The 15,884-nt window shown below is 36.4% G+C and overlaps 3 protein-coding genes and 1 long non-coding RNA gene across 6 annotated transcripts in view; 3 read left to right on the top strand and 1 right to left on the bottom strand.

The window, feature by feature from the left end:
- Positions 1-14,686, top strand: part of LOC309474494 — a 255,496-nt gene extending 240,810 nt beyond the window's left edge. The window contains exon 2 of the long non-coding RNA XR_014197328.1: positions 4,873-14,686. This is a non-coding gene — a long non-coding RNA (uncharacterized lncRNA). The remainder of the gene's footprint in view (positions 1-4,872) is intronic.
- The window catches only part of LOC309474407 (uncharacterized protein), a 328,024-nt gene that overhangs the window by 9,714 nt on the left and 302,426 nt on the right, over positions 1-15,884 (top strand). The gene's annotated exons all lie outside the window — the stretch shown is intronic.
- aanat1 (arylalkylamine N-acetyltransferase 1) lies at positions 180-2,826 on the top strand. Its single transcript, XM_082137050.1, has 3 exons — positions 180-736; positions 1,020-1,174; positions 1,323-2,826. The coding sequence occupies exons 1-3, from the start codon at positions 583-585 to the stop codon at positions 1,626-1,628; spliced, it is 615 nt and encodes a 204-aa protein (XP_081993176.1). The 5' UTR covers positions 180-582; the 3' UTR covers positions 1,629-2,826.
- LOC309474318 (inactive rhomboid protein 2-like) overlaps positions 2,613-15,884 on the bottom strand; it is a 93,219-nt gene continuing 79,947 nt past the window's right edge. The window contains exon 19 of the mRNA XM_082136782.1: positions 2,613-4,186. Coding sequence (XP_081992908.1) covers positions 3,767-4,186 — 420 coding nt within the window. The 3' untranslated portion in view covers positions 2,613-3,766. The remainder of the gene's footprint in view (positions 4,187-15,884) is intronic.

Raw genomic sequence — 15,884 nt, 5'->3', positions numbered from 1 at the left:
CTATCACTTACAGTCGTGCTGCTGTACTGAATCCCTACCTATCCCTACTATATGTCAGAATCAGTCTAATGCTAACACTTGCTCGTTTGATAGCATATTGCTTGCTATGGCTCTGTACAGTCATTATCGGTCTTTATTGTAAATAACTCTAATCCACCAGCTTTGCTGTTTCACGGAAATGTAGCTACTGATCCACCAGCCCGAGTGAAGATGATTTGTGTACAAGTAGGCGTAGCCTACTGCTTTAATCCAGACTTTCTTATCAGATGTCAGATATAGTTTGGCACTTTCGTTTAATAGGTGGGGGAAAATATTTCTAACCATCTCCAATGAGTTTAACAATATCTGACTATTTACCATCAAATGCACTCGCGGTTTCAGTAAACGTGATTAATGGTGAAAAGGGGGCTGGTTTAAGGCTTAGGGTGACTAATGGATCTTAAGCAGATGGATTGGTATAAATGCTCATGGTACGCCTCTATGATTCACTTTTGAGACAGCTCCTGGAAATCGAACACCTGTAAACGGCATTTGAATATTTATTTATTTAAAAGGCAAAAGAGATTTTTAAAAGCAACAGAAATGTCAGTAGTGAGCGCACTGCCTTTCTTGAAGCCCATCTACATGAGAGCTCCGATCTCCCCTGGCCGTCAGCGCAGGCATACGCTCCCCGCCAGCGAGTTCCGCTCGCTCAACACTGAGGACGCCATCAGTGTGTTCGAAATAGAGAGAGAGGGTAAGACAAAACTAACACTCCTATTATAACAATCAAAGTGTGTAATTCATTAATTTGGGGGACAGTGCTTTTCGTTACTTTGCTCATTTGTTATTTTTTGCCATTCCGTTAAGTTTATTTTGGCTATAACCATAATTACTTTTGTATTGAGTTAAATATGACATTTTATAAAATGCGTTTTGATTTAGGCTAATTAAATACTATATTCTACATTTGGTTACTACGTGATTGTATATAGGCCTACATATATTTTTTAAAGTTATTTTCTCGTTTTATCCCTCAGCTTTTATATCGGTGTCTGGGGAATGTCCTCTTCATCTGGATGAGGTCCGGCACTTCCTCACCCTCTGTCCTGAGCTTTCTTTGGGCTGGTTTGAACAGGGGAGGCTTGTTGCTTTTATCATTGGATCACTCTGGGACCAGGACCGCCTTACCAATGTAGGCTAATCTAACCTTCAAATCATGTATTCATTATGGTCAGAAATAAATGATTTTAAAAAGTGTATTATTATTATTTAATCTTAACATGTAGTTATGTTTCTTGTAATTGGTGCACATGATTTATTTTAGTTGTCTCTCTTAATAGGATGCATTGACCCTTCATAAGCCTCATGGGACTTCTGTCCACATCCATGTGCTGGCAGTCCACCGAACCTTCCGCCAGCAGGGAAAAGGATCAATCCTGCTGTGGCGTTACTTGCAGTATCTGCGCTGTCTACCATATGTCCGCCGTGCCGTGCTCATGTGTGAGGACTTCCTGGTGCCCTTCTACCAGAAGTCTGGCTTTAAAGGGCAGGGTCCTTCTGAAATCACTGTAGGGCCACTTACCTTCATCGAGATGCATTATCCTATACGGGGACATGCATTCATGCGGCGTAACAGTGGATGTTAAGGGATCACTAGTCATGTAGCTTTTTGGTTCTCCAAAAGGCTAAAGTAGTGAAGCAGTGGGTGTGTTAAAGCAGCTTTTGGTTTGGTCTAGTGCTATTTGTGTCAACTTTTGTAAGACTCGGTGAGTATAGCAAAAATGGTTAGAAACATTTAAAAAAATAGAAAAAAATAGAAAAAGGAAACATTACTGCAAACTGCATCCCACCCTTTTACCTAACAGTAATGGCTTAAATGTATTATTATTATTTGAATTCATCAAGTCAAACTTGGATTTTTTTTTTCTCTCAAAATCAGGTTATCTTATAAACTAGGTTTATATTATAGTTTATTTTGTATGGTATTTATGCATTTCCCAAGATTTTCTTTTAATTACTCACATTTTTTAATTCATGACAGATTTGTCTGTTGTGCTGTGAGATCGGAGGTCAAGGCTACTTTTTGTGTTCAGTGTCTTGTGGCTGCTTTAGATGTGTGTCTGTTCAATGGAAGCATTAAAATAGCATCAACTGAACACTTTTCCACTGTGATCTCTTATGAAAAAAGCCACAAGAGAGCATACGTGTTGGCTGGTATTTCTGTGAGTGCCAATGTGACAAACGTTTAATATACAATCTCATAAACGTGAAAAACTATTGGTTAGGCACCAGAACTATTTGATTTATTGATTAGAATTACTTGTTTACTCACTTCAAAGCAAAGGATTGAAGAGTTAATGTTCCATGTACAGAGGTGTTGCAAAACAGAAATCATCACCTAAATGTGTGTCGGACAATTTGAGATGTTTAAGACTGGTTTCCATTGCCTTTCCCTGTAGAAATCCACCACATATGCCTCCACAGTCTTGAATCAAGACATCTATGATTTTGTATACATTTTGTAAGTAAAAATAAATAAAATAATATATTTTTCAGAACGTTTGCTCTTTTCCCTTTTTAGATTAGTCCAAGTCATTGTGTAAATTTCTGTAGTGTTCACAGGATGACGATTCTGGTTTTAACATTGCTTTTATTTATTAAATAAGGCACAGAGAATTAGTCACATTTAAGCACTTTTTTTCTCACAAATTGTGAAAGACAAAAAGATAAACATATTTGTTTCACAGGAAATAACATTTTCAAAAGTATTTGTATTATTTGAAGCACTAGTTATTTGGTCCACCTCTAATCATGTGTACAAATACCTTCAACATAAAAAATAAAGTTCACAAAACTTGCAGACTGTAAGATTGTCACTTCTGTTTTCTTTTAAGGCACAAGTGCAGCCCTCAGTAAACAATGATGCACTGAATATCAAAAAGAACAACAGATGAATTTAACTTTGAAATTACAATAAATGGAGACAAAAGACCAAAACAATACATTCTGTTCCAAGGGAATGCACACACGATTTAATGCATGCAGTGCATCAATTAACATGAATAGCTGGTTGTCAACAACAGCTCCCCTTGTTCAATTCAAACGTATGCTTGCAATCCAGGAACACAAGTACAGGAGTTCTCAACATTCAAACCCCTAGTCTGTTCATAAATGTGGAACTAGACGTTACTAGCCTAGACAGAGGTTTTCAGTGGTCTATAGAGGCACAAAAACCAAATGAAGAATAAAGTATTCTTTTGAATGTCACTAAGATTTCAACATAAAACCTTATTATTCATAGCCAGTTCAGTGAAATGACTCTGGCTTTTATTGAATTGCTCTGCAGTTCTTTCTGCAAACACAAACCGCCAAAGTAACAGGAAATTAACCTTAATGTGAATGGTATTTTATATTACAGTTATTGTTAGTGTTAGTGTGAAGTTAACAGCTGCATTTTTTAAAAAGTTTAAGGACATTTAAAAAGGGAGTATAAAGCTTTGGATGGACATTTAGTGTCAGATATTTTAAGATAAATGGATAGCAAGAGTACAATACAGGCTTTAGTAACAACACATCATAGTTTACCTGCACACTATCAGAGATGTTCAGAACTGCTTTGGGAAAACACGGACCACTGTGCATTCTAGGTTACAAAGGTGCTGAACTCCAAATTTAATATGGCATTATTTGCTGTCTTCCTCAATTTTTTTATTTTTTTTATTGGGATTCAGCTTCCTTTCCCTTGCAGTCCTTAGAGAAAGTTTTAGTCTACACAAGAACAAAGCTAGTGTACCACATGATCAATGTCATAGCGTTCACAAAACTTGCTGGTAAAGGGCAAGCAGGTGAGATGCTCTAGCCAATGCCAGTTTATGGGATAAATGTAGAACCAGACAATAAGTGAGGACACCAAACCCAAATATATAAGCAACGACAATAAAATAAGAGCTCGTTTGCGGTACTTGTCTAAGGTGCCAAATGCGACATACGGAAGGAAAGTAAAGGACAGCAGAAGTCCGCCGAGGAAGCCAAAGATGTGAGCAATGTTGTCAATCCAGGGCAGAAGGCCACATAAGAAAAGGAAGAGAACAATGCCAAATAGCTTCAGGAAAGCCTTCCATGGCTTTTCCAACATCTGCCAGGCCTGGAACAACTCCACAAAAAGACAGGCTAACAAACCGAACTGAGATCCTGCTGGACCAACCTAGTAAGAAAGATTAAGTCATGTCAGTATCATGAAGGGTGAAAGTGCATTCCTTCAAGGCACTTGATGCTAGTAATGTTGTAATCTTTCAATCAAATTTCAATGACATAATTTCAATTAACTCTTAGAATGAACTCTCTAAAGACAATAATAATAATAACAATAACAATTATATATATATATATAATGTTTAACAAACATTTAAAGGAATAATTTTTAAAAACTAAAAAAAGAATAAAAGAAATGAAATTCCAAAACCTCTATGATTTCAGCTATTTATGTTAAAATATAATGTTCAGGCTATTTCACGTCTTCTAAAACCATACAAAGATTTGTTTGAAGAAAAAAACTACATTTATTTTCAGTACACACCGAAAATCTTTCTTTCAACATCTTCACAATATCCAAGAACCTCTTTGTTTACATACATTTGAAAGCTCGGTGTACTTAACACCATAATAAGGCAAAAGAGGAGGAGAAACAGCACACAGATTTCAATGATACTTGCATGTACAGAGTGGTTTGAACATGCAGAACTGTGGAAAAGATACTTAAAACATATGTGCCCGGTTTCAAGGATAAGGCTTAAGCCTAGTCCCAAACTAAAATGGATATTTGAGCTGTTTTAACTGAAAGCTTGCACTGACATATTTTAAAATATTTCAGTGCCATTGTTTTGTCTCAAGATGCACACTAAGGCCACATCCACACGAAGCCAGAGCTTTCCCTATCCGATATTTTTTTTCCCCGTTCAAAAAAAAAATTCCGTAAACACGGCGTCGTCTCAAGAAATATCTGCGTACACACGAAACCACTGAAACCGACTCAAAACGATGTAGTATACATGCCAGACCAGTATGTGTCGCTGTAATTCTGCCACAGACATACACTAAAAACGGAGAAGAAGACTTAAAGCATGCGCATAAACCTTGCGCGCTGTATACAACAATAATATTAGGCACAGTAGCTTATTTTTTTCTTTTCTTTTTTCTTTTTTAATCAAGAACTTTGTTGAACAATATGAAAAACCATAAATGTAGTTGCTGTGACTTAACGGTGTCTGACTAGTTGACACCCTTCTTATACTGTCTATGGTTGACACTTGGTGTGATGACATCATCGTTTCACAAAATGTACGGATTGGCCGTACACACGAAAACGCAAGGGCGGCGTTTTCAGATTTATCCACCTTGGGACCCGGTTTAAAAAAATAGCGGTTTCAGTCTCCGAAAACGCCGGATCCGTGTGGACGAAACGCCAATACGATAAAAAATGTATACGTATACAGCGAAACGCGTCTCCGTGTGGACGGGCCCTAAGGCACATTTATAAAAGCAACTTAAATGTCCTAATTTAACTATGGCCTACTCCAGGCTTAATCTAAGCCTTGTCTGTGAAACCGGGCCATGGTGAAAACAACAAAAGAGCTATAGGCATACTTTTCTTACCCAACGTTATATAGTTTTAGAAAAAAGTATATAGTGCACAAGCCATATGATTGCATTGTAGAATTCTTTTTTGTTTTTAACATTCATGGTCATTGTCCTCTTTCATTATATGGCAAGGCAATTTATTTATAAAGCACAGTTCTAAATAAAAGACTTTTGATCAATATGCTACACAACAATAAACTCACTATAAACAAACAAAAACAAACAAAAAATCAACAGAATACAACATCATAAAGGATAAACATTTTATCTATCAGTTTAATTAAAAGCTAAAGATAAAGATGTTTGTTTTTTGTTTTTTTGGGCTTGATATCAGAGAGTGAAGACAGTGCAAACTAATTTCATGATTTAACAAAAACAAAGGAAGGGACTTTGGCCAGAAGCCTAGATTTAAAAACAAACAAACAAACAAACCAACAACAAAAAAATATTATTCTGTCATATTTAAAAGTTTTAATAATACACCTAACTTCTTCACCATCTGTTTATTATACCAAGCCAAAGTGTCTAGATTGAAATTTGAAGAACTAGGGACATCAGTGGCCCCAAACAATCTTGGTTTCTTTCATTAAAGGTGGGGTATGTGATTTGCAAAACGGCCGGCAGATTTAGAAAATACACAACTCAAATGGTCCTACCTTCTTTCCTTTGACTCCACCCATTCAAAGAACATGGACATGGATGGGGGAGGGGGGGATGGTACGACCGTTTGATTGACGCATTTACTGTCCAATGATTCTAGGTGGTCTTGGAAATGATTGGCTGGAGTTTTTTGAGTCCTGCCCGTTCCACAGATGATTAAATTGCTTAATTTTTATTTCAGTGCTTCTAACTCAGTGGCTGTAAGTGGGTTAGGAATAGGATTTTAAGTGATTTTGAAAAAATGGCCAAAAAAGAGAATTACATACCCCACCTTTAAGTGATTTTAAAGACATCCAAAAACATGCCTCCCTTATTTAACACTCCTGATTCAGATCATCAGCTTGCCATGAACTGAATTGAGTGTGTCAGATAAGATAGATATACTGTATAAAATGTGCAGAGCTGCGTGTCCTTAAGACCATTGAAAACCACTGTTCTCAGCAAGGGCTCTAAAGCATTGTTCTTTTTTAATTAAATGGCAGATATATATGCGTGTCATCATTGTAACGATGAAAATACACACCATGCTTTTTAAAAATAGACCCAAAGGGTAGTATCTACAAAGAAAACCAGATAGGACTAAGAATAGAATCTTGAGGGACCCCACAGTTGAGAGGACCAGAAGGCAAATGGAAATTAAAAATAAAACATATTAAAGAGCAGTTCCTTGGATATCCACATACTGCTCAAGGTGGGAGAAATGGCACTGATTTCTAATAGAAATCTTTATTACCTGAATCAACAGTTAAAAATAACTCATTAAGCACTTCTAAAAACCCAAATGGAAAACTTAAAAATAGCATTTTTTTACAGACTCCTGTAATTTAAAGGGCACCTATTATGACCCTTTTCACAAGATGTAAAATAAGTCTCTGATGTCCCCAGAGTATGTATGTGAAGTTTTAGCTCAAAACACCCAACAGATATTTTTTTACAGCATGTTTAAATTGTCATTTTTTGGGGCTCAGAAAAACACGCTGTTTAAGTGTGTATCCCTTTAAATGCAAATTAACAGCTGCTGCCGGCCCAGGGGGCGGAGCCTCACAAGCTCGCGCTTCAGTCAGGACAATCCTATTTTTTACAGTCTATGGGACAATCTCATCTGATAATATCAGAACAGAAACTCTCAGTAGCGTGTTCATTTTGACTCGGAGTCGGACAATAATGCCCACAGCGCCAGAGAATATATGCTGTATGGAGATTAAACAGGTATAGTTTAGCTTAATTATGGTTATAACTTATTTGTCATCTGCTTTTATCCACTATTAATACAAGCCTGCTGTAGCAGACCTCGTCCGAATGATGACCAAAATATACTGATGAGTTCAATTAAGTTTATTGTACATGACACAAAAGATGAAGTGTTAGTTTTACTCCAGAAAATCACTGTAAGAACAGCTAAATAAACACAGTATAAGATGTGAGCATTAAAGTCTTATCCATAAACTCTCTCTCTCTCCCTTTCATTATCATGGAACATACACAGCGAAGTACACAAAACACTCGTTACAACTAACAGCAAACAAATATATACACACCTTTTCAGTCTGTGCTTAATAAACTGGTACACTGTAAATCTGTAAAACTATTCGATGAGCTGTCATAAAGTGCGCGCTCTGACTTTCATTTCTGCCGTGATCAGTAACGTTAGTCCTGTCGCTCCAGAGAGTGTAATCTGGATCACGAACAGTTGGTACAGATCCATCCTCGAGTAAGAACGAGAGTAAATGAAGACTGATATGTTCATTCTGACATCCAACAACAAAACACCTCAATCGCTTAGGAGACATTCTTGTCTACAGCTGCTCAAGCGTCGAACAATGGCGGACTGTGTCCAGCTCACTCAGGGCGGGTCTATGCTCAAACTGAAGTGTCACTCAACAGTTGTGGGAGGGGCCTGCGCAATTCTACGTCACATTGCGCTGAATCTGAGAACAGCTCATTCTGAGACAGTGCTTATGATTTATTGAGATTGTAAAAAAACCACTGGGTGGATTTTTTTTATCATTCTAGGGTGGTTTTGCTCACACACTGCCAACACACATTTATGTTCAAACACCATGTAAAAGTGAATTTTGCATAATAGGTGCCCTTTAAGGAGTCTAATCAGTCTAAAATTGTATTTCTGTTGTAATAGAAGCATGGATGAGAAAAGTATGCTTAATAACTATTTTTGTGTTTCATGGAACGAAAAAAACCCATGGGTTTCAACCAACATGAACACAATGTTAATGTTTGGGTGAATTATCCCTTCAAAAGACCAATGTTTAGATGATTAAGGTGACTTCCTGTTACATTCTCACAGCAGCTTTAGTCTCTGATGTTATCTTGCTAATGGAAATGTTTCAGAAATTTTCAATGGTTTCACCACTATTAAAGCCTTGTTATTATGTCAAATGGTAGAGAAACAAAGTGCTGAGTGTCAAGCAGGTGCATAAACAGTGAGTCAGATAAACAAAGCTGGTCTGAATCCGAGCGCAGACGTGCCTTTTTTTTGTAATTAATGCATGCCACTACAGGGTCAAATATGAATCCATTTAGCCATTTTCCACAATCAGTTGATGTAACCATTTGGTATGATGAGAATGAAATGCTGAAAAAGGAATCTGCTACAAATTGTGAGAAAATATAATTTTGAATAGACATACTGGCCCATTATTGCCTCACTTATCTTACAAAAAATTAAGGGCAATTAAAAAAAACAACCTTTCAGTTAATTTAGATAGTTATTATATAGCAGGTAGATACTTCCACTATGACTCCAAGGCTTTTATCTTTCTAACTGACTGGATTTGATCATAGATTTGCAAAGCTTGTATTATATTTACTAGAGCAAAGACTGTTTGACAGTGTTTTGGCAAAGAGTGTTCCATGTTTGGCAGTATGGATTATCAGAACTGGCAAATAGCAGCCCTAATGCACGCAATAATGAAAATCCATTGCAGGGACTACTTGTTGTGACCCGATTAGAATGACGTCAGGGCTTGCTTGGGCAGATGGCTAATCTGAGATATCTTACCTTTCCGCAAGGCCAGGAGAAGAGGAGTGAGACAGGAAACATGCTCTCTCTCTCTCACACACACACACACACACACACACACACACACACACACACACACACACACACACACACACACACACACACACAAATGATCACACTCACAGCAGGATTCCATGCCCCTGTCACACTTCAGGGAGGAGCTCTGTCGCAAAGGTGTGAGGTATCAGACAGGAGTGCGAGTAAGGTCAATGAGATTACATAGCGTGTGAGAGTGGACCCAACCCCTTTAGAGTAATGTCCTTTGCACTCAGATTTTAAGATCTGTGTATTTTTCTCTAGGGCCACATCTCTATAAACCACATGTTACTAACTTAAGCAAATTCTGAGATAAATGTAAACATTGATCAAGAAATCTAGATCTTAACGCAAGCAACAGAGCAAACACTGCAGTTTTGCCATTTTCATAGGTTTGCTTAATTAAATATATTTTTGTTTCTATAGATTTGGACAAATCACACACAACCAAGTTATCACTACAAATGAAAAAAGTCAAATTTAAAGAAGGACTACAGTACTACTCCCTTGACCAGTGGCCAGGAATCTATGGCTCGCCAGGTCTCTCGCCCTCTACCAACAAACGATCGATAAAGAATTCAACATCAACAGAGATCCTCTCTGCAGAAAAAGCAGCCAATTACAATTCCTTTGTTGTACAGCCTACTGAAGTTAATAAAAAGTTTATGATAATAATAATATTCAAGATGTACTGGCCAAAGTGCCAGTTCAGTGCTGTTCGCGAATCGCAAGTGTCACAAGTCACGACAGCAATCAACTGCAAACCACTTACGTTTCTGTGGTACCTACAGCTCCAGGGGCTGGTTGCACCAGCTGTGCGTAAGTTTCAACTTAGCCTAGTTTTGGCGTAAACGGGCACTAAGATATAACTTACGCACTAAGTTTAATGGTGCAACGCAAAAATATTTAGTAGCTGAAGTGTAACGTATAAACTAAGTATTTACGGAAGCCTACAATTAGGAGTAATGGTTGGAATAAAATAGCAGACAGATTGAACTGCATCAATAAAATCTTATTTTACCTGACAGACTTCAATTCTTTAGACATATGATAATGCTGATATTTACACTCGCTTACATTTTAAGAGAGAAAACATTATGTGAAAAGATTACTTTGCTAGCGGCTCATCAACACGAACCCTTCCTACAGCGCGCCGCTGTGTGCATCTGTCCCATCGTTCCGTGTGGTGCATGTCAAATAAAATCAGTAAATAAATGTTATTCCTTATGGTTTTTTTTGTATCATTACTTGTTTACCCTTATTAATTTCATTTCAAAACAGTTTCTGAATGTTATTTACATTAAAAAACACTTATTCATGATTATGTATATCGCATTTAATGGAAACTTATTTTTACCGTTAGTAAAGTGAGGCAAAAGAAGTTAGAATGGATAAACTGAAATTCCCAGCATTTAAACAACTTCTGCTGCTTGAAGGCTGCTATTGGATCATCGAGGGTACACGTCATATTATGCCACTATGCATTAGCCTACTTTACGGACAGTTTACGACCTACTAGCTACGTTCTGCCTTTCGAACAAATGGTGCAACAGAATAAAAGTACAGAGTTAGTTACAAACTAGCTAGTAGTTACTAAGCCTCTAGTGTGGACTTTACATTCCAATTAAAGAAAGAACTTACAAACATCAGGTGCAACCCTACCCTGCACTCAGAACACGGACGGACAAGCATAGTAGCCTTTGTCTTCAGTTGTGCGCCTAAACGGCCAAATATAGAGTCAAGTCAAGTCATCTTCATTTATATAGCACTTTTAACAATGCAGATTGTTCCAAAGGAGTTTTACATTGATAATAGGAAATATATACATTGACATAGAAATATATCAAAATGCCAAGATCAAATGCCAAGTCGAGTATTCACGTAAACATGGATGTAAGCACTGTGCGTTCTTACACACACAAGAAGATGATTTATGCTCCTCAGTTGGTAAGTAAACCTCACAATAAAAGCCCTCCACAATTAAAACCACATTGCTTATTTATTGCATATTTGTTTGTTTTTAGTTGTCTATGGACTTAATTACTATTGACATTCTATTGGATTTTTATAATAATATTATATGTTTTACTGTGGCTCTTTTGGAAAAATGCAATAGGTAAAAAAAAACAAAAAAACACGACGTTTCAAATTTGACAAAATAAATGGTAATGGCTCTTGTGCTGGAGCCAGTTTTTGCCAAGGAGGTTTGTTTGTTGGCTTCCATGGCTATTTTTATGGTAAAGATTGTTAAAGGCATAGTAATTACAGACCTTTTAAATTTTTCAATAAAAACTTTGATGTTTCCAAACAATGATGTACTACAGTTGTTAAATAACCTGCCTACTAATAAATATGCCACACTGGGATCTTGATTTACAAATGTTATGAATTTTGAAACATTTCAACATCCAAAGGAATCTGATTTAGATTAAACAGGATGTTTGGAAGAGAGTATTTGGTTACTGTGGTATTTGTTATCTGATTTTTAATATCAGACCATTTAAAAAGACCTAAAGTGATTAGAGACAATATGATAATGACTAATCAGATGATCATTATTAAATTACTGCAGTTAGCAACTTTGCAGTTAACCCTTCAGGGGTAGAATTCTCAAGCAATTTTATCTATCCACTAGGAGTCCTCCTAAGAGTTCCAAGCTAGGAGTTTTAGCTTAAAACAAGTAATTGCAAAAGTTTTACCAAGAAACTCTTAAAGGGTTAGTTCACCCAAAAATGAAAATTCTGTCAGAAATTACTCACCCAGTCACCCTCATGTTATTCCAACCCCATAAGACTTTCGTTCATCTTTGGAACACAAATTAAGATATTTTTTGATGAAATCTGAGAGCTGTCTGACTCCTTCATAGGCTTCAAGGCAATTTCATTCTGCCGGTCCAGAAAAGTTAGTAAAAACATCGTTAAAATAGTCCAAGTGACTTCAGTGGCTCAACCTTAAGTTTGTCAAGACACGAAAATACTTTTTAACAACATGAGGGTGAGTAATTACTGACAATTTTAATTTTTGGGTGAACTAACCCTTTAATATAAGAATAAGGCTGTGCTGACCTCGTTTCTATAGAAGATGTCACTTTTTATGAGCGTGCTCTTATAAATTGCACACAGTGATTGGTAGTGAAGTGTAACAGGCAGACAATGGGTAGGAGAATCATATAAAGATAGAAATACATTATGTATTATAGTATGTAAAATATAATCAAGTATTATACCTACGGCTAATTCTATTCAATGGATATATGTGGATATATTTAAACCACATTTCAAAACTACAGTACACATAGCGTACTGTACGCATCATCAAGTCTGTCTGTGAATTTAAAATGATCTACATGAATTCTGGATTTATTCTGCCTCAGTTTTTTCTGTTTCTTCATGTAATCACAGACTTGATGGTGAGATCAGATCTCGGTGTGGAGCATACCGGCTGTTGTCAGACTCATGTGCATACAAAAATCTCACTGGATTATTACAATTAATGGAAAAAGGAATGTTTGAAAATGTAAACTGATATTTCCTTCTGACACACTACAGCAAATCACCTACCATTTTTTTGGGAGAAAATACTAACATGCCTAAGACTTTTGCACAGTTATGTATTTACGCAGCATGGATTGTTTCACCTAAATTTCCGCATTAGGACGGAGCAACTTTCAGGTGAAAATGTGATTAACTGGAGTGTTCAATCAGAAAAAGGCCCTTGGCATTTATGTACTGTACACTACCGGTTAAAAGTTTGAAATGATTATGATTTTTAATGTCTTTCAAAGAAGCCACTTATGCTCACTAAGGCTGCATTTATTTGATTAAAAATAGTTAAAATATAAATAAAATTGTATTACAATTTAAAACTGTTTTCTACTTTTAAAATGTCATTTATTTCTGTAATGGTAAAGGTGAAATTTTCAGCAGCCATTACTCTAGTATTCGGTTTCACATTATCCTTCAGAAATCATTCTAATATGCTGATTTGGAGCTCAATTATCAATTATTTGTACACAATTATTAAACATGGCTCTTATTATCAATATTGAAAACAGTTTATCCATTTATATTTATTTAGCCCATTTTTATTTGAAGTACTTTGTGTTTTTTGTTCAAACAAACTCGACATTCAAATGACTTTTATTCTACTACAAAGTTCAAATAAATATTGCTCTTTAATCTACTATAGCAAATTACTGTAAAGATTTACAAATCTTTACTAACCTCTGTCAGAACATGCTAGTCAATTGAAATGGGAACACTGGAAAAGTTATGAATGAATGAATGAATGAGGTAAATATATAATTTCCTATGTACTACTGTACACCCAAAGTGCTTCACAGCACCAGTGTGCAGCATCCACTTGGATGATGTGACATCAGCCACAGTGCAATGGCTCATATCACACAGTGCTCTCATCACACACCAGCTATAGGTGGAGGAGAGAGAGTAGTTATCAAGAATCGCTTTTATCAATCTCTTTAATCAAGAATTTATTAATTCAAGAAAAGAAATATGAATAAATATGCTGAAAGATAAAGTGTGAAATGTATCATCAGATAGTGAGGAAGAGAAGTATGCAGTTAATTCACCCCACTGGAAAGTCAGGACATTTTGTATTTTGGGATACAACATTTCACACATTGTGTTGTTGTACACTATACTGCAAATATCACCAGGACTTCCATGATTCAAAATTTACTATGCACAGTATACTGTAGAATACAGTATATACTGTAGAAATAGATTAGTATGCTATTCTGTACATAGCCAATTATCTTCTGCAGAAGTTAATTGTTGCAGTGATCTCACTTCCTGTATAAGGTATCCTGCATCACTTCCCTTTTCTTTTCTTTTTTCTTTTTTTTTAGATCCGCAAGCTCAGCAATGCTTTTTAATATCTCATAAACATCACTAATCCATTCCTGACAAGAGGAGTGCATTCCAACTTTCCGTCAGCACATGAGAGTGGAGATAAGAGCCTGGATTAGCCAAGGACTAATAAGATGACACACATCGATCACCAGATCTACCTGACACTGAGACAGGAAGAGAACATTTAATAAGGACATGCAGTGCCAGAGTGGAGGGTGAACAACTTAATATACTGGGCATCTTCAGAATGTCTTGGTAAGAGTGGTGTAAATAGACAGACAACTGTCAAACGCAGTGCTGAAATTTGACCTGTAACCATCAGTTATCTAGTATAAACATCAGTATTCTGATGTTTGGGAAATGAGAAGAAAAAAAAACAGCAGGACTGGGATCACCGTAAATCCCCAAGCTCTGGGGTCAACCCCACTTTAGAAGTTTGTGGGTAACCGCCTTGGCCCACAAATCTGTCAGGAAGTACAGCAGCACTGTAACACGTCGTCAACACCTAATGTATAACTCGCTCTTTAATAATTCTTTAATAATATATCAAATCCATCAGCAGTGACTGAGCCTCATACTCCTGCATACTGCAAACTACATTATCATCAATACTGGTGGCAGCAGAAGATGGGATTGGATTTCCAGACTTCCAATAAATCTCTTGCTTTCATATTCTCCATCCTGAGAAATATGAAATAGTGTACTTGAAACGACATGTCAAGCAGTGACAGCAGCACTATTTAGGTGAACTGCCATTCAAATTTATTTATACACTTTCCATTATACATTAATTTTAATCTAAAACCTTCATGTTGAAGAAAAAAAAATGCCCCTCCATGTTATTTAGCAAATACCTCATTTCAAACTTTGTTGTTACATTACTTGTTTGGGGTTCTTTGTTCTTATTTTTGTTTTCCCCCATCACTGGGAATTTAATCAATGGAAGCTGATGACTTGGAAAAAGATTGGATTTCCAATTAAAATGTGGACAACTGAAAAATTGCAAACAAGGACAAATATTATACATAAAAATATGATAATATTATAACTGAAATAGTGGAATGCATATGGTGTGAGTGTTGGTCTGTGTTCTAGTATGCTTTTGTTTTTAACTCTAGATTGAACAGGTTTGTCAGTTTTAACAGATTTGTGAAGGGGAGCTGAGGTTACAGGAGGTTGAATAAGGGCAACTAGAGTGGCTTTATGTTACATGATTTGACCATTGTGCAATTAAAGTAAAGGCCAAAAAGGAATGGTTAGAGGCAGAGAAAAAAAATGCAGCAATAGAGGAAAGGTAGAGATACCTAAATAGAGATAGGCCACTGGGGGAACCTTTTACCCTCCAGACAAGGTTATTTATTTCACACAGTAATCCCAAACAGCTTCTTGAGTATTAATTAATTAAGCTTCTATATTTGGCAGGTTTCAATGGGGGCACATTCCTCTTCCCTCTTCTTTTCTTTCCTAACTTTCTCTCTCCCTCACTTTCTCATTTGCCAGATTTTCTGTTTTTCTCTCCATCAAATAAATAAATTAATTAATTTAAAAAACTGACCATCTTACAGTAAGTAGAATTAACAGTTTTCTTTTTTCTGCTTAAAGGCACAAAAGTAATTTGCAGATAAGAAAAATAAATAAAATTAAGAAACGTCAAC

Source organism: Leuciscus leuciscus, assembly GCF_965113295.1.
Source record: "Leuciscus leuciscus genome assembly, chromosome: 14".
In the NCBI taxonomy this organism is placed as follows: domain Eukaryota; kingdom Metazoa; phylum Chordata; class Actinopteri; order Cypriniformes; family Leuciscidae; genus Leuciscus; species Leuciscus leuciscus.
The sequence above is the reverse complement of the archived record's forward strand: the minus strand, read 5'-3'. Positions and strand labels throughout refer to the sequence as shown.

Coding starts and splice junctions, on each gene's coding strand:
- aanat1 (XM_082137050.1), top strand. CDS start 583: ATGTCAGTAGTGAGCGCACTGCCTTTCTTGAAGCCCATCTACATGAGA. Junction 737..1,019: donor GTTCGAAATAGAGAGAGAGG/GTAAGACAAAAC, acceptor TTTATCCCTCAG/CTTTTATATCGGTGTCTGGG. Junction 1,175..1,322: donor ACCAGGACCGCCTTACCAAT/GTAGGCTAATCT, acceptor CTCTCTTAATAG/GATGCATTGACCCTTCATAA.